This window comes from Herpailurus yagouaroundi, unplaced genomic scaffold (genome assembly GCF_014898765.1).
Source record: "Herpailurus yagouaroundi ecotype Mexico unplaced genomic scaffold, PumYag 160, whole genome shotgun sequence".
In the NCBI taxonomy this organism is placed as follows: Eukaryota; Metazoa; Chordata; class Mammalia; order Carnivora; family Felidae; genus Herpailurus; species Herpailurus yagouaroundi.
In genome coordinates this window covers 26,768,284-26,787,450 of record NW_024412401.1, presented here as the reverse complement: position 1 = coordinate 26,787,450, position 19,167 = coordinate 26,768,284, and the positions used below count along the sequence as shown (strand labels likewise).

Below are 19,167 nucleotides of genomic sequence, written 5' to 3'. Positions count from 1 at the left end.
AGGGGAGAGAGAGAGAGAGAGAGAGAGAGAGAGAGAGAGAGAGAGAGAGAGAATTCTGCTTGATAAGGGAAGGGGTCTCTCTTCTTTCCTGCCAGGCCTCCAGCCCACATTGAGTGCCATTTTGTACATTGTGGCAGATTTAGGACTCTGGTTTTGGCAATGGCTGGGTTCCCCCATCTGTGTCTTTGCCACACACACTCTGCCTCTATCTACCCCTCTGTTCAGAGAGTAAATGGGACATGTGGGACTCACCATGTGCTTGTCCCTGGCTGCCCTATTACGGTCTTTCTGATTGTTGGCTAACAAACATCGTATCACTCACAGCAAATGAGAACACCCTCTGGTGAGAAATGACCAAGGCCAAACTCTAGATCTGGAAATGAATGAACTGCACGTGAATTCCATTGGTGCATTTCTTATCCCCTAGCTCTGCCAGCTACAACCCCACATGACATAAGACATTTAGATAATAGTAAGTATACTTTAAGTAATGAGGATAACTGTTCTAGCTTGATAAAGTTGTATTTCAGATATGAAAACCCAAATGGCAAAGAAATAAACAAATAATCCTGGAATATGGTGCATCAGTTGGGTGTGTTATCTCTTAGACTTCGTTTCTTCACAATGTTTCACAGAAGATCTGGTAAGTGATAAATAAAGGATATCAACACACAGTATTTAGGGGACAGTTTTCAGATTTCAAAATATAAACAGTTTGCAGAAAAAAGTCACTGGAAGATGTATGACAATCTCATATTGTAAGGGGGTTTCACTGCACGTTATATGTGGTTGTCACTAAAAAGGGCATCTAGAACTCCTGCAATATATGTTTTGGGTGCACACATATGCTAGTTGTAGCTCTGGTACTTGGCAAGATCAAAGCCATTGCTGTTTCTTGAATGTGGGCTGTAGAGCTGAAAACCCAGCTCTCTCCATTTTTGATGTGTAATTGGGGGGCGAGTAATAATTGAAACTTTCTGAGCCCCAGTTTTTCTTTCTTTTTTTTATGATTTTGAATATGAGGGTAATAGCTATATCAGCAAATAGTTGACAGTATTAAAAAACGTATGTTAAAGCATCTATAGGTACTCAAGGAATGTTTGTTGTTTTTACTTCCTGGTCTGTCTAAGGCCAGAATGTTGAGATGGATTTAAAAAGAATCATTGTCTCTGACTTCGGCTCAGATCATGATCTTGTGGTTCGTGAGTTCGAGCCCTGTGTCAGGCTCTGTGCTGGCAGCTCGGAGCCTGGAGCCTGCTGAGATTCTGTGTCTTCCTCTCTCTCTGGCTCATCCCGGCTTGCACTCTATCTCTCAAAAATAAATAAACATTAAAAAAAATAAAAATAAATCATTGTCTCTAGTCCTGGAGTAAGCAAACATGGTATGATTCTATCTCTGCTCTGTCCCTGACCAGGTATTTGATCTTGAACCAGTTGCTTGACCTCTCTGGGCCTCAGTTTCTCATCTGTTGAACAAGAAGACCGCTAACGTGTTTTTCCAGCTCCAACATCTTTGCCTTTACGACAGGAACTAACAAGAGAGGGCTGATTAAGGGAAACTGAAATCATATAGTTGGGCTTCAATCTCAATTCATTTGGTTAAACTCTCCACTTTTAAAATCCTATGGGACTCTGCTCTCACCAAGTAATCTACCCTTAAGCAAAATGGATGCAACCTACTTTAGAGTCATCATGTTGCCTGATATCTCTGTCACTTGGGTTCCTGAAGAATAACAGAGACTGGTGGCCCCCTCTCTGGGATTTCTGTGTAGGACACTCTGAGGAAGAAGAGAGGGTTCTTTGCATACTTCCCAATATTAGTGTCTAAATAGCTTCAGGGCTTTCACTCCCAGGGATTTTTAAGATGCTCCCAACATTCTCCTGAGAGGCTTCCATAGTCATGAGCATTTCCAAGAAAGGGAGACATGCTTTTGCAGTAGATTTTGTTTAGTGGCCCAGGAAATTTAAAATGCACAGATTGTGCTGCCAGCCCTGACTGCCAATGTCTTTACATTCTGCTCTAATCCTCCCCAACAAGGGCCATCTATTGACAACCCAGATCTGCAGAGGCATCCTGGTCCTTTCAAATGCTGAGCCCTGGTTGGTTCAAGAGCTCGAGCTTTCTGCTTTCTTACATCCAAGTGTAAGTAAGAAATTCAGCCCTAGACACTTCCTATGCCTTTTAAAGATCCAAGCTTCAATAGAATTAAGGTCATTTGCATGATGGCATTTTGAAAATTGTTCAGCAACTGGGATAATAAGTGTTTATAGATTGGAGCCTCCCTACTGGTGTTAATCCAGGGGACGCAACTACCCAACTACCCGTTTAGAAGGCAGGCTTCAGTTGACACTTGTTATAAAATACCATGTTATGTTATATGACACGTGTTATAGTATAACAAGGTGGTATGCTATATTTCTAAAGCATAGTAGTCTCTTATGCCTTTTCTCCTGGACAGTGGAAATAAGAGAAACTGGAATTTATAGTGGGTTAGGTAAAACACTGCTCTCAATAAAAAGTAAAATGCATTGTGATAACTAACTGAATTGACCAGCATATATTTTTAGGCAAACGGTCTTTTCAAGAAGCAAATTATCAAAGCTCCTTAACACAATCATCACCAATCATTGGAAGGGACATCTCAAAGAGAGTAAGCAAATCGCTCGCTGGGATGACGTCAGGAGAAGAAATAATCTGTTAAAGAATTGAGAGCACTCACATTCAGCATAGACAGAAGATGGGGAAATGAATTTTTTATTAAAAAAAAATCCACAACAATTAATGGGTATATCTATAAACCTTTCCCAGAAAAAAGTGTAATTGTAAAGACTAAGTACACTAGCTTCAGCAATAACAAAATGAAGGACTCATGGTAAAAAACAAACAAAAAAGAAGTCACGTTATAATATACAAAGGGAAAAAGATGTGAATTATAAAGTGTTAAAAGGGGCTTCAACAGACGAGATTGTTCAGAGCCTGGAAGAGGCAGATTATGAGGCACTGCAAGGTCCCACAATGTCTCTTTTGCTTCAGCAGCTGCGTCCCACGCCAGTCAGCCAACAGACCTGCATTTAGTGAGAGCCCACTCTGTTCCACACTGTGCTTCGGGCTTTTATATTCACTCCAAGAGCTTAGGGTCCGGAAACCTCCCAAATGAAGATTCACAATTTCCTCCAAATTGTGCCCTTCTATCAAATTGTGTTTGTCTCTTCCTTTTCCTAGGAAATTCTAGACTAGTCTTATGTATGTGTGCGTGCACACTTGCATGCAAACTGCGAGCTGTTTCCATTCTCTTGGGCTAGGCGTCAAATGTTTTGCAGCTTCAATACTAAATACTCCCCTGTCACTTTGTTGTGAGGTCAAGGAAAGTGTTTAATAGCCATTTCCTCATGCCTTGTGGTACTGGGGCTGAGGTAAAATAAAAGTAAATCAGATTCTCCACTGAGTTAAATCCTCTTATCCAAACAGGCTCCCTGCCCTTAACTCTGAGCATACAAGTTTATTTAGGAGGCCAGAGGCAATAGTCATCCAGGGTTTCCACACTGGTTAGAATGCACCCTGCAGATCTCTTGGAAGCGTGGGCTACCACTTTTGGCTAAACAGTTCTGGACATAATAAATTGCCCAAGCTCTAACCTTTCCTGAAGATCTGAGACAGCACTGGCCTGTCCCTGTACAGTTTATCCCATGTGGCCTCGCCTCAACATGATGCTGATCTCTTCTGACAGCAGAGCACAAAAGGAGAAATAGGAAATGACAGGTCAAACACTCGGCAGAGTCTTTTCCCTTGTGCATTTCTTGTGTGTCCCTGTAGTCGTGAGTGGGATTGTTAATGTCCAGACACACAGAAGTGTAAGGTGCTAGGTTTTTCTAAGGCTAATGTGCTTCAGAAGGCACAGAAAACCAAGGACAAGTCCAGGTTGAGCTACCTTTTTGAAAATTGCCATTAGTTAATGTCACACAAGTCACCCCAGCGGGATCTTGCCTTTTTTCTACTCCAGTGAAAACAGGAAATAGATTTAAGGAGGAATAAACAACAGAAACTCTATGCAGTTCTGTGAAACACCTGACCAGGCACAGAGTATAAAACCAAACTCTAGAAAGAAAGGTGAGATTTGGGGATTGGGAATCTGACTTGTGGAGCTTTCCAATCAGAATGCTTTTTTTTTTTTTTTTAAGCTTTCATGGAATATTAGATCTAGAAAGATCTCGGAGATCACTAGCCTAACCCCTCCTTTTATTTACAGATGAGAAATCCAACCCATAGAGGGAACATGATGTACCAGAGGCCACACAATTATTGGAGGCAAAGCCATGACTGGGATTCTTGCCTCTCCTGACATATGAAACCTGAGATAGGAGGACTCTGCAGTGTGAAGGGAATGAAGGATGTGCACTCAGAAGCAGGGGCTGTGCTGAGTTTGACACTTGGGATCTTGATCCCAGTGGCCCAACAAAGGCTGCTCTCGGACAAGCCATACCTCCCTAGAATGGGACAGAAGAAATGAACACAGTTCCTTCCTCCCAGAAAAATTTCCTGAACATCAGAAGAGCTCTGTTTTCTAAGGATAGAAACCTTAGAGGACCTTTTTTTCAGGTCTTAGGGGAACACCCAGCACTGTCAGCAGGGTTCCGAGGCCACAGGGCTCTCTGCCATTAACCTGTCAACTGTAATCGGTTTTGGCTCCTAGCAGTGACCCTCATTTGGGAGGAAAATAAAAGTGGAACCAAATGGGTGGCTATCTGTCCAGTAACATACAGAACTAGCTGGAACTTCAGCAAATTAATTTGGCTAAGTCTCAAGGTTCTCAACTCAAAAATGAAGGGAATTTGAACCACACCCTCTCTCTATGCTCTTTGGGATGTCTCTTTTCTATTTCACTGGGATGCTGGGAGGATAATTAGGCAAGGACTACAGAATATAATAAATTAAAAGATGTCATTCTTATAATCATCATTTATGGAATATTCCTCAGCTTGTATCTTAGGGACCTGCTAGCATTACTGGTCACATTTTTCACCCAGAGAAGCAAAGAAATGGAAAGTGTTCCATACTTGAGAGCTAGAATAGAGCTGTAGGTTAGGTTCTTAGTCCCTAGCTCACTGTTTATTTACCATACCCCTTGACTTTGTCATTTGGGGAAAAGGAACAGTTTCTGCTAAAAACCTTAAAAGCAAAGAGGTATCATTTTTGCCCAGAGAGAGGAGAAAGTTCTCCACAAAGTTCTGTTTTCCTATTTTTGTCTTTCGTTTTTGTTTTGGGCCATGTGTGTTTTTGTTCATTAGAGTCGCCATTTTTAAGTCTTATTAAAAATTGGCCTTTTCATAATTTTTGCCAGAAGAACATAATTTTTCATAATTTTTGCCAGAAGAAGTATATAATGTTTTCAAAATGTATCTTTTGACTTGAAAATACTACACATTCATGTAGAATTTGGAAAGCAACATATAAAAGTAGAAAAGAGAAGAAAAAAATTAACTGTACCATTAGCACTCACAGATAATAAGTGTACATTTTTAGTTTAGTTTATTTAGTAGTTTAGTTTATTTCTTACTAGTCTTTTTATATATAACTTTGGGATTATACTTGCAACACACACACGAGGTATCTTCTTGGAGTCATTAAATGTTCAGACCCACAGACAACCACATGCTACATTTGGCATTGGTCTACTTGGAAGGAACCATAGCTCGCCAGCAGGGAAACATCACGTGCTCCTTTCCAGCACGGGTCCTCACAGTGGTCCGGCAGAGCAGTATAGCTCAGGTGCAAGAGATCATAGACATATCAGAGGATGAAGGAGCCACTGTGGCTTAAAAGCCTCGTGCCCTGTAGGAGTCAGCATATGGTGTAGCAACTCCACAGACACAGCTTCCAAGGTCCCAGAGTCATTGCACTTAGAAGTCATAGCATGGCACCTCCTCGGGTAATTATAGTTCTCTGAGTCCAGATGCAATTCACCAATCAGGGGTTAATTTGGCCTAGCAACACAGTTGATACGTACCACCTTTTTCCTTTTTCTAGGGAAATAGACCCAGAAAATTAAGATATGGTCAGATTCTCTTGTGAAAGGGAGAAAGATTTTATACGCAATAGTATATACAATTTTTTTAGCCCTTAAAAAAAATCTTAACATTAAATCAAAACCATGTTTCATTGCTACTAAAGGTGTTTCAAAAACACGACTGCCTCACAATGCATTTATACAGGCCCCTAGTACTGTGTATTTAGCTAGTTCCAAGTTTTTCACGGAAACTATTGCCTAAATGAACATCCCCAAAACACAAATCCTTGTATTTATATAAAACTGATCATTTCCTTAACATAAATTCAGGGAATGGAATTACTGGCTGAGTCTGAAGTTTATCAACTCTTAATACATCTTTGACAAGCTACGCTTTAAAAAGAAAATAGTCTACACTTCAACTAGAACTGTATGAAAGTATCTACACCTTCGGCAACATGGCTCTCTGTCTTTAAAACATTTGGAAAATTTATAGGGGAAAATGCTGTACTTGTAAAAACTACTTTTCTTTGGATAATTGATGAGTTTAGAAATGTTTGCATGCACAGTCATTGTTTTGTTAATTGTCTATTCTTGCCCTTTCCCATTTTTATTTTGGGAAGCTCATTTTCTTAAGTATTAAGGATATTTACATTTGAGTCCTATATGCTGTAAACTTTTTGCAGTCTTTACTTTTTCTTTTGTTAGAAATGCTCATTTCTAGGTAGACAAATCTATCAATCTTTTTCTATATGCTTGCATCAATATTTGAAAGTGAGATTGTTTTTGCTATTGGGGGTGCTTTTGTGGATGTGCATGCACACTTTCTCAGTGTTTAAAATCCGTATTTTCTTGCTTTGTAATGTGCACTAAAAAGCTTTTTGTTTATTTTTAGGGCCTGGAACATTTTATAGAATTATGACTTTTCCATTCCTTGAAAGTTTGAAGGAATTTATACTATAGCTATGTGTCCTCAGTATATTTTGTGAGATAAATTTTAGACACGTTTAAAAAGTTTATTCTATCTTTATTCACTATTTGGATTTTCTACATCTTTTTAGGGCATTGTTAGTAAATTACCTTTTCATAAAATGTTACCAATTTTATTGAGGTGCAAGCACTTACTGGCACAGAATTGTAAATACAATTCAAATAAAAATACCATATAGACTTCTATAGGTTTATGTATTTTTCCTTATATGTATGTGTTTTAACTTTTTTTTTCTTTTTACTCCTGCCTTTCTTATATTAGACTATCTAGGGGGTTGCACATTCTACTTTTCTTTTTTTTTTTTTTAATTTTTTTTTCAACATTTATTTATTTTTGGGACAGAGAGAGACAGAGCATGAACGGGGGAGGGGCAGAGAGAGAGGGAGACACAGAATCAGAAACAGGCTCCAGGCTCTGAGCCATCAGCCCAGAGCCTGACGCGGGGCTCGAACTCACGGACCGCGAGATCGTGACCTGGCCGAAGTCGGACGCTTAACCGACTGCGCCACCCAGGCGCCCCTACACATTCTACTTTTCTAAGAATTAGCTCCTGATCTTATTTATTATTCTATTGTTTTCTGATTCACTAATTTTTTTGACCATAATTTTTAATAATAATCTGTCTCCCTTGCTTTACTTAATTTTTTTTTTTATGACAAAAACTGTAATTCCAAGAAGTCATTACAGGAGATTCTAGGCAATGGTATATCCTGGGACTAGGGAGAAGAGAGGAAAATAAGTTAAGTCAACGGATCACTTAGCGTCATGTCTGAATACACAAGAACATGATATGCTTCTGAGACAGAAAGAAACCAGGATGTGATTCTAGATGAAGCTGCGGTTCCAGGGTTTCCAAGTGGAATCTCATTCCCTTTATGTAGAGGAAGTTGCTCTGTGATCCTGAAGACGATGAAGAACAGTTTCCAGCCAGGCTCTTTGCTCCCCTACGTCTAAACACTTAGTACATGCCAGGCGCTGTGCCGAGTCATTCGTACGAACCATCTCATTCAAGTCTCATGACAACTCTATGAAATAGGGAGTCATATTCTCCCTATGTTTCATGGTGGGGGGTGGGGTGGGGTGGCCAACAGAGTGAGTGACTCGCCCAAAGTCACATAGACAGGATGTGAATCCAGCTGTGTCAGACTGCAGAGCTTGCGTTTTTAACCACTCTGATACACCACAGTTTTATTACCCCTGACCTTAATTGCAACAGCATGGTCTTATCATTTAAGGGAGGGTTTGTTGAGCCTAGGATCAATGATCAAAACGAACTTAAAGTCTATGACTCATTATACCCATATTATTTCTTCTCAAAATCCCATCCATTTCTCACCTTAAAGCAAGCAGATCACTTGCATAGAAAACAATACTTGAACTGAACGTCTGAGCGGTCAGTATATTTCTCAGCATGCCAGTCAATATTACCAAAAGAAAGGGGAAGGGAGAGAGTTGGGGGAGGCAGCTATTAGAAGAGAAAGGGGGGGGGGAATGATAACCGAGATTACATCCCAAAGAATCTGACCGTGTAGCATGTTCAGACATGCTACACAAAGTCATTTAAAACACAAAGTCATTTTACAAATTGAAATTAAAATGTCTAAGGATTCAATCAATTTACCAGATGATACAGGTCTGTGAATTTTATACTTTTGAAATGGTTTCCCTTGAGCATAGTCTGGCCATTTTTTTTTGCCCCCTCATGTGAGAGAAGAATGAAATAGAAGGAGGGTAAAGTTGCAACTGAATTGAATGTGATATAATGTGAACGTGGCCAGAGCCACCAAGAATGAATGACAGCAAACTTCAGGTCAGGTGATTTCTCTCTGGAAGTTCAGTCAGAACAGCAGGAGACACAAGCCCAGGGGATTCCATTCCACTCTGGTCCGATTCTTTCCATCAGTGCCGGCATCTACATTCAAGACCTCTCCTGAATAGACCCAATTCGCTGCATATTTTTTCAAGAGCACAGTAGCTGTTCTTAACATGTTAGCCAATCATGCCTGTCAATTTATGCCATTCACACATACTTTAAAAATGTGTGTGTGTGTGTATATGTATATATACATACATATACGTATATATATGTATAATTCAGATACCAAAAAGCAAAAGCCACCTATAAAAGACGAGACCCATGTTCATGAGATTTTTATGCAGAACTCCATTCACTGTTTTGGCTGAAACAGGACACCCCCGTTCCCCGCACCCCCCTCCTCCCCCGTTAGACTGCTGGTGAATGCCCAGGAAGGGAGGAAAGAGGAGAAAAGGCAGACAGGAAATGTTATTTAGTATCTGACAGTAAAAAAGGAAGTCGATTCTGTACTTACAATAGCAGTCGGAGTGGCAGCCAGCACACAATAGAGCACCAGAGGGGTGATGAAGCTTTCTTCCTCTGTCCCCGGGTAAGGCTTCATTAAGTCTCCGTCCTGACAGAAGAATCCTTGGATATGCACCTGAAAAGTGTCAGTGCATTCGAAGTAGTAGGCAAGCAGCACTGTCCCAGCCATGATGACAAGCTGAAAATACAGCATGGCCACACAGAGACATTAGCAGGTCTTCGGAGCCGCGTTTGCCCCTCAGAGCACACTCCCTCCATCACCCCAGCAGCTTTCCTCTGTTGGTATTGGCGAGTGTGTGCGTGCCTGGCTCAGCGTGCTCTGGGCTCAGGGAGGGTGTGCTTGCTTGTCTGCCTTGTAACATCTGTTCTAGAAACCTCCCAGAAAATAATTAACGGCTCCCATCTGAAAGGCAGACCCCAGCAAGGCTTATAGAGAGACCCAGCTTCTGCTGCCACCCTCTCAGAGGAAGCACGGGAGCCAAGGTAATATTTCCATTCAGGACAGAGGGGAAAAGTCAAAGGGCAGCGGCATAAGAATTGGCAAGATGTAGATGTGAGAGCTGTTCACGAGAAAGCTCATGAAATAGTAGAGATAAACTTGCCTTATTATAAAATGTTAGAGGCAGGTAAATCATGAATGAATAAACCAATGCACAGGAAAGCTAAAACCTGGAAAGGTTGAGGCAGGTTTTCAGAACCACACCCTTCATTTTTGGCAGGGAGGAACACAGTACAGGCGGCCTGTATCAGTCACGGCTGTTACCTTTTCCAAAAAGGTTTTACGTTTATTCCAAAATGCTTTCCCCCAGTAAATCCAGGACTTTCCTGATAACATCTTATTATAGACACAGATCGTTCCTAAGGTTTAGACATAAAAAGGGACATAATTATCCTTTAATTCTGACTCACGAATGTCCCACTCACTGAGGTTTAGATGTAGCCTTTCGTAGGTATGAGAGGTTGAGCGAATACAGAAATGTCGACATTCATTGTCTCATTCATATTTGGAAACACCAAAGTACCAGGATAAGATGGTTATAAAGGTAGATAGAAAACAGATTTTTGAGGTTATGAGACTACAGAAAATTAAGCTGAAAGGGTTCTTGGAGATATTCCCGTCTCAAACCTTTATATTTCATAGATGAGAAGGCTGAGTGGGGAACTGGCCACTGCTGAATTATCCAACAAGTAAGCTAAACACGTACTTAGGTTGAGAATCAGCAAAGTAGGGAAACTAAAATGGAGACAAAGTATCTTAAAGTGTTGTTTTTTTTTAAAAAGTATCAAAATAATCATTATGGAATAAAATCAGAACTTGGGAGGACATGTTTGTACATCGTTTATGGCTTAAAATTGTTTTGACTTGGAAGTACCTATGGGTCAATGAGGGAGAAGGAAAGGTTTAGGAAATCTAAAGTTCTAAATCTAAAGCTGGAATCTTAAAATCTAAAGCCCTGGAATGACTAACCTAAGGTCATGATAGCTAGTTTGTGTAAGTCTGGGACTAGAAACCCACATTTTCTGATCCTCAGAGGAAAAAAAATACCTGTATTATGGCATCAAAATTTCGTTCTACACAAAAGCCTGGAGAGTTACGGGGCGGAGGACAGGCTCGACTCTAACGGCAGTCTTACCTATTTCATATCCATTTCTTTAGCCACAACATAGCAGAGAAGCCTTACACTCTGCCCACTCTCTGAAACCAGGCACAGCCTCTACTTCCGGGAAATTATTTCTGCAGTTTCTCCTTCTTATAGCTGAAAGCATTCAGAAACTCCTATCCATTCTTCTATAAAGGTCTTTTACCTTTTGGCCTCATCCATTGCCACCTTCCTTTACCTTCAGGTAGGTCATAGATCATACTTTCCGTTTGTTGTCCTTCATACACGACTTCTCTCTGGTTGTATATGAATGATATTTTACCATCTGGCATTTTCTGTCCCTCTTCCCCAGAGGACCTGCTGTCACAACTTCTGACCATCTAGTAATCTCTGGACACTCCTGTGTGTTTCTCTGCACCTGAAGTTATTTCTTGGCACCACATGTAAATCACCAGTGCTCAGGCCAGCCATCTCTGCTGTTTCAGCACTTTGTTTCTTTTCTCTTTAGCCACAGAGAGATTTGGATTAGTTTGTTTCCCGTAAGAGTGAGAGAGAGGTACTCCAAAGCTGCCCTTGCTAACAGGTGTTCCTGTTGGCTGCTAGTTTATGAAGTCAAGGCCATGAAGTTTCTCTTTTGTGCTTCACTGGTCAACTGAGATGACCTGATGGGAAGGAACCTAGCCAGCTGACCTGAATGTTCTGGAGCTGAGAACACACTATGATTGCAATAGTGTTGGGACTTTACCTCCAGGGCTACCTGTGCCTCCTGCACAGGCCTGATCTGGGATTTCTTTGTATATCCTCCATGTGGCTGGAAACATATTTCTGTCTCTTGGCTTCATCAGCCCTTGGGGAATAACTGCTTGGAGAACAGGCAGGATCTATGGGAGCTTTTGGATACAACAAAACCCAAAAATGGCAGCTAGCCCCCTCTATTGAGGACAAGTGTCCTATTTTACTGGGTGCCTTTGTGCTACCACCTCCATTTGAAAAAGGTCAAGATGAAAGTGAAGTAAACAAAAGCAAAAACATACGTAGGTAAAACGACTCATTAGAAAAACGTAGAATAGAAACTTTTAGAACATAGACTGTCCTAACTTCAAATACATCAAAATCAACAATAATGACAACAACACAAAAGCTAAGGTCAATATGCCCAAATTTGAAATCTATAGAACAAACCTTGAATAACTGCCTGGCCAATGAATCCTGGAAGCAACATTCAGAGAGAACTGAATTAATGCACAAATCAGTTAATTGCAGGGCATAAAGTAAAGAACAGAGAACCTGGGAGGCTCAGGGGAGTAGAGGTAGGTGGGAACTTTGGAGCCTCCTGGACAGAAGGGACCTATCAGCATAAGTCTGTTTACTCTGCTCCGACTCCCTGACCAGCCAGAAACCCCTGCCTGTCATTTTCAAGTAATCCCCAGACTCCCTGGAGAGTCCCCAGTTATGCCAGTTAGAGATGCACAGAAGCAAAAACAGAACAATTCGGATCTTGATTTCTAGGTTTCCTTTCTATTGAACATTCTCTCATGACCACATATCAAAAAGAAGCTTTGCATTTACTGCAGGAACAGAAATGCCGTCCTGGTTCTGCTTCCGTGAACAGAGAGGTCCGCCTTGCAGCTCTGATGACGGTGCACAATTAGCCATCAGCATCCTCCCTTCTTCCTCTCTGTCCTGGGCTGTGATTCATCGCTGTCTAGGTTTGTGTCACTGGTGCCAGCTGGCACGCTCACCATCTCTGTTGCCTTCTCCAGCCCCATTTAGGGATGCATGGAGGGAGGCCATAATGTTGGTGTCACATGAGCAGATGGTGAAGCTGTGCTGGACCCAAGTGCTGGTGGAGGGCTGATATCGGTGTGAAAGGCGCAATTATGGCTGTGGGGGGAAGGAGTTCATGTACCAGGGGTTTTCCTCAGCTTCAGTTCGCAAGAATGACAATCCGATATTCGAAAACACATCAAATCCTGACCCATCCGCAAGGATTCAGAAGGCAGAAGACAGCAATATCTGAAATTCTGCCTCTCAGGGTTGAGAGACCTGTGTTTCTATCCTCTGCTGATTAGAGAAAAGTGATTATTGGAAAGAATGGTAATGGGGAAGGTCACAAAGCTGGGGGGAAAGGCTGAGATGACAGTACATTTTCCTTTGGTCTGTTAAGTCTGGGGCAATTGTGGACCACTAGTTTACATGACCTGATACAGGCCACAAGAGTGGGGGAACATGGGGTGCCTGGGTGGCTCAGTCAGTGTCTGACTTCGGCTCAGGTCATGATCTCGCGGTTCACGGGTTCAAGCCTTGCACTGGGCTCTGTGCTGACAGTGTGGAGCCTGCCTGGGATTGTCTCTCTTCGCTTTTCTCTCTGCCCCACCTCAAAATAAATAAATAAACTTAAAAAAAAAAAAAAGCAGTGGGGGATCAGGTAATGATGGTATGACTCATGAGAGTGAGTGAATGTGAGTATGTCTGTTGTGCAGGAGCATGTAGGCAGACATGTGAGGTTGGACAATGAGAGGGCTGGTATCTGGTCTAGAGTGTTTGGGCATATCTGAAACTGGGGAAGCCTAGTCTAGGTGACCAACCATCTCAGTTTGCCCAGGATTGAGGGGTCTCAGGGTGCATGGGACCTTTCAGTGCTAAAACCAAGATAGTCCTAAACTAACCGAGGTGCTAGGTCACTCCACCAGAGGCAACAAATGTTTCCCTCTCCAAAGAGGTTTCTCATTCTGGTTTTGCCAGGACCTATCAAGACTACTGCAAATTAATCAGTCAACCCACAACTGTTTGTGGGAGCCGCCCCTATGTTCAATCCTGAACTAAGTGCTGTGAAGGTGCAGAATTCTCAGACATGCTCTTTAACGTCAAAGAGTTTGTGATCCAGCTGGGGAGTGCTCACCAACACAGGAAACAGACAATGGTCTATAGATCTGTAGGAGGGGGTCAGCTAATCCCAAGGTGGGGTTTGCACATGGCTGCCTGTGCCTGGTGAGCTGGTAGGGAGGGAGTTGGCAGAGGAGTAGGTAAAGGGCTGAGGCCTGGAGAAAAGAGCACAAGGGGATGGACAGGGCAGCATGGTGTCTGTTTAGGGGATTGGTTTTGACTAAGCCCCATGGACATATGTGCAATTCCAAAGAGAGAGGGGATAAAGGAAACTCAGCAGAAGGAACACTGCATCAGAGCTTAGATGATAGGATTCTGCAGGGTTGCGATGCAGAACCAATGTCTTAGGACCCCAGGAAAGAGTACACTTTAAGGACTCACATGTTTTTCATATTAAGAGAGAGCAAGCCAGACACAGGTGCCACTAGCGGCACACAAGGGCTGGGGTGGGAAACCCGCAGGTGGCATGAATGGAAGTGGGACCTGAGGTAGTACGCTGGAGGGGAAACGTGACAAAACCGGTCTTGAGCCCTTGTGAGACCTCCAGGGCACCTCTAAACGTAGGTGTGATCCTTTGAGAGGGGATGGAAGTTCCCCACAAATAACAGAGGCAAGAGCCAAGAAGGAAGGGGAGGAGATGGTGATGGGAAGGGTGATGATATATATGATGCGTATGTCCCAGGAACGGCTCTAAGAATGTCACATAAATTAACTCCTTCTGCCCAGCCACCCTGTGTGGTAGGCATGTTATTATTTCCATCTTGCAGGTGAGGAAACAGAGGCACAGAGAGATTGCGTGAATTGTATAAGGTCACACAACTCACAGGGGCGAACCCAGGATGATGACTGTAAATATGATGCATCTTTCCACACAACCTTAAGCGGCCAGGGGAAAATGAGGTCACGAGTTTAAGGTGGCATGACATCAAGGGGCAAACTATGTGCTGCACACTTGAGTCCTTTCTTCAAAGGCTTCCTAGTGTCAGTTTCCTCATCTGCAGGAAAGTTAATAACTAACTCATAAATATGCAATGGGACACGTTTATGTACTCTCAGTTTGTTCCAAAAAGGAGTTTCATCAACATCCATCAAATGAAGTGTGCAAGCATCAGTGAGAAGGTGGAACAGAAGAAAGGAAGTAGACAGGAATTTCATCCTTGAGTATAAGTTGCCTAACAGCACAATAAGGAAATGCTGGTCTGTTACACATTTCACAGTATCTGTAAGATAAAAGCCAACCAATGTTTAAAGGAAATAGAATCTTTCTGATGTAGTAACTGGGCTGGAATTCGTCCTGGGTTCTCATAAAGGGTGTGTTGTGATAAACAGTGATTCAATGCTGAGGATGATGGCGCTGTTTTTTTTTGTTTTTGTTTTTTTTTTTAACGTTTATCTATTTTTGAGAAAGAGAGAGAGAGGGAGGGAGAGGAGCAGGGGAGGGGCGGAGAGAGAGAGGCAGACACAGACACCAAGGCAGGCTCCAGGCTCTGAGCGGTCAGCACAGAGCCCAATGTGGGGCTCAAACCCACGAACTGTGAGATCCTGACCTGAGCTGAAGCCCAATGCTTAATTGACTGAGCCACCCAGGCACCCCAGTGCTGTTTGTTTTTAATATGGGACCACACATCAAGTCTTAGCATAGGCTGATGATGTAGCATCGAAGCAAAATGCACAAAAACAATATTGTGGGGTAGAATGGAGGTGGTGGGTATTATGACTCAGTCTAGGTAGAAGTTGAGAGACACAGCACAATGAAAGGCTAAGAGCGTGGGCCAGGTTTCCTGGGTTGGAAACTCACTCTGCTGCTTACTAGGCATGGGACTTAAATTCTTGTGCTTCAGTTTCTCCATTTGTAAAATGGGGCTAATAATACTTTAGCATGAGAACTATACAGTAAGTATTCAGGGAAGTGTCTGCCTTGGCAGAAGGCACAGACTATATTCTTCAAGCACTCCTTCCTAGGTATTGTTTCTCTCAGGGTTAAAAATTTTTCTTTCTAGTTTATTTTTTGAGAGAGAGAGAAAGAGATGGGGTGAGCAAGGGAGGGGCAGAGAAAGAGGGAGAAAGAGAGAATCCCAAGCAGGCTCCACAGTGTCAATGCAGAGCCTGATGCAGGGCTCAAACTCATGAATCAAAGATCATGACTTGAGCCCAAATCAAGAGTTGGAGGCTTCACCAACTGAGCCACCCAGGTGCCCCTCTCTTAGGTTTTGAAAAACTATTGGGTAGCAGTGAATTGGATACTATTTTCTAGTAAGTAACCTCTTAGTGAAGTACAGAGCTGTGTCTTTTTGTTTTTGTTTTTTTTTACTGATTTAATTGTTTAAATTGTTTACTAATTTAATTCTTAAGTAATATTTAAATGTTATTATTAGATTAGCAGAAGAAGTCTTTAATCAGGCTCATCTCTGTAGAACAAATCTCTTAACTTCTCCACATCCCAGTTCTTGTCGGAAAAAATATTGAGTTACTTTTCAAGGCTACAATGAGAACTGAGGATATTATACATAAATATCAACAACAGTACTTTGGTACATAGTATATGCTTAATAAATGGTATCCCTAGTTGTTATCTTCATTTAGTATTATTGAATCTTAATATGTCCCCTTATTATGGTGGTTTTCCAGACTACAGGTCTCAAACCATTAATGGACTATGAAATAAGTGTACACAATTTTGGAGTTCAATTAGAATTCTTTTAGTGAAAAAGAACAGAATTGAATATATCAGAGTTTCACACACAGTAAGAGCAAATGTTTTTATGTGAAACTAGTGTATAACATATAGGCAGAGGAAGTATGTATAATACAGTGTGAAATGTGTTTCTTACTATGGATTGTAGTAAAAAAATCCTTCAGTAAAACATGATTTTATTGGATACTTGTCTGATAGTGTACAAGTTCCTTACATTATAGTGATTAAGACACATAGGTTCAAACCCCAAATCCACTAATTACTACTGTAGGACTTTGAACCAATTATATAACCCGTCTATGCCTTAGTTTCCTCACATGAGAAATGAGTTCTCATTGGAATGGTATAAGAACTATATGATTTAGTATAGCAAAACCACTTAGCAGGTACTCAATAACTATTAGCTGCTATTTTATTAATACATCAGTAGAATATAATTTTTTTTTCTGTGTGAGCAAATAATACCACATGCACTCAAGTATGTAAGAGAATATAGTCATTCCATTAGCCAGGACTGAATAGCCAGCTAGTTTTTCCATCTACAAAATGATGCTTCTTGATGAGCATCATAGTTCCACAATAATGAATTTTCAAGAATCATGTAACTGTTCTTAATTTTACTATTTACAATCTTATCTCTCAAGATATGAAGACATAAAAATAAAATATTAAACTGTCAATTCTCCTTTGTCAGTTATCTGATCCCTATTCGCCCTTTATAGTTTTATATTTTCTGAAAGAATTTTTTAAAAATTTATTTTATTGTGGTAAGAATAAAAGATGAGAGTTACACCCCCCCCAACAAATATTTAAGTGTGCTCTGTGGTGTTAGTGACCATAGGTGCAAGGTGCAGCAGACATCTTGAGCTTACTCATCTTACTTAACTGAAACTTTATTCCTTTTGATTAGAAATTCTCTATTCCCCCTCACATCTGTGTCTTTTAATTAACAGGCAATTAAGCTGTGCTTAAGAATGACATCCTCTTGTGAAACCTGGACAGTCACAATGGACCAGTGTGTGTCTGAGAATCCATGGCCTTCATTTAAAAATTTTTTTTTTCAACGTTTATTTATTTCTGAGACAGAGAGAGAGACAGAGCATGAGCAGGGGAGGGGCAGAGAGAGAGGGAGACACAGAATCTGAAATAGGCTCTAGGCTGTGAGCTGTCTGCACAGAGCCCAATGTGGGGCTCGAACTCATGGACCACAAGATCATGATCTGAGCTGAAGTCAGACGCTTAACCAACTGAGCCACCCAGGTGCCCCAGAGCCCTTCTTCTTTAAAGAGAACAGGTACATCCACAGGCGAGGACATGTGGATGAAATGGGACTGTTTAGTCAATCAACTAATATTTATCGAGTGCCTACAACATGCAGACACTGAGGGTATTCACCTGCTAACAAAACTGAATAGCAAATAACAAGTCTGTTAACAAAGCAGACATGATCTTTAAACATGTTGGGTTTTCTGTGGGGGAGACAGATATCATAAAAGCAATCTCAAATAAATGATAATGAGGGCTCATTTGAGTAAACACATGACAAGCTATATAACTTGAAATGCATTATCTTACATGATATTCATGCTTCCTTGTGAGATAATGAGTTGCTCTCATTTAAATTTTTTTTTTCAACATTTATTTATTTTTGGGACAGAGAGACAGAGCATGAACGGGGGAGGGGCAGAGAGAGAGGGAGACACAGAACTGGAAACAGGCTCCAGGCTCTGAGCCATCAGCCCAGAGCCCGACGCGGGGCTCGAACTCACAGAGCGCGAGATCGTGACCTGGCTGAAGTCGGACGCTTAACCGACTGCGCCACCCAGGCGCCCCAAGTTGCTCTCATTTAAAGAAAAGAAACTTTATCCAAGCTCACAGTCCTAGTGAATGGCAGAGCCAGGGTTTGAACCCCTGGTGCCATTTAACCACTCTTTCACACTTCAAACCTGCAGTTAGCATAATGAAATAAGGTTTGTAAAATTCTCAGCATAATGCCTAGCACGTGGTAAGTGCTCAGTTCTTTCTCTTGTTCTTTGGATGCTATTTGCTTGTTCTTTTCTTTCTTTTTTTCTTTTGTGAAAGTTTTTTCTTTTGTGAAAGTTTTTATTTAAATTTCAGTTAGTTAATAGACAGTGTAATATTAGTTTCAGGTGTATAGTATAGTGATTCACTTCGTACAATAGGCTTGTTTTTTTCAATGCTTTTTTGCATGGCTTTGGGGTAAGAGTAGGGATTGACTGAGGGCCCCCTCACACAACCACACCCTCCTTTCTTAGTATTTAGAATCACTACTTTCTCTTGCCTCTGACCATTCTTTCCCTGACTCCTTTAAATTTCCCTTTTCTTGTGCCTGGTTTGTAAACGGCAGTGCTCTCCTAGGATCTATCCTTGCCCCTCTTTTCATTTCCTTTCCATGTTCTCTTCTTGGGAGATCTCATCTCTTTCTATGGATTCTAGTCTTTTTTTAAAAAAAATATTTATTTATTTTTGAGATAGAGATAGAGAGCATGAGCAGGGAGGAAAAGAGAGAGAGGGAGACACACAATCCGAAGCAGGCTCCAGGCTCTGAGCTGTCAGCACAGAGCCCAATGCGGGGCTTGAACTCACGGACCGTGAGATCATGACCTGAGCTGAAGTCAGACACTTAA

General features: G+C 41.5%; 1 protein-coding gene across 5 annotated transcripts in view; it reads right to left on the bottom strand.

Moving 5' to 3' along the window:
• The window catches only part of PLPPR1 (phospholipid phosphatase related 1), a 326,239-nt gene that overhangs the window by 36,516 nt on the left and 270,556 nt on the right, over positions 1 to 19,167 (bottom strand). For all 5 annotated transcript variants that reach the window (XM_040481836.1, XM_040481835.1, XM_040481834.1 and 2 more), the window contains one exon: positions 9,327 to 9,515. In XM_040481836.1, the coding sequence (XP_040337770.1) occupies positions 9,327 to 9,515 (189 nt within the window). The remainder of the gene's footprint in view (positions 1 to 9,326; positions 9,516 to 19,167) is intronic.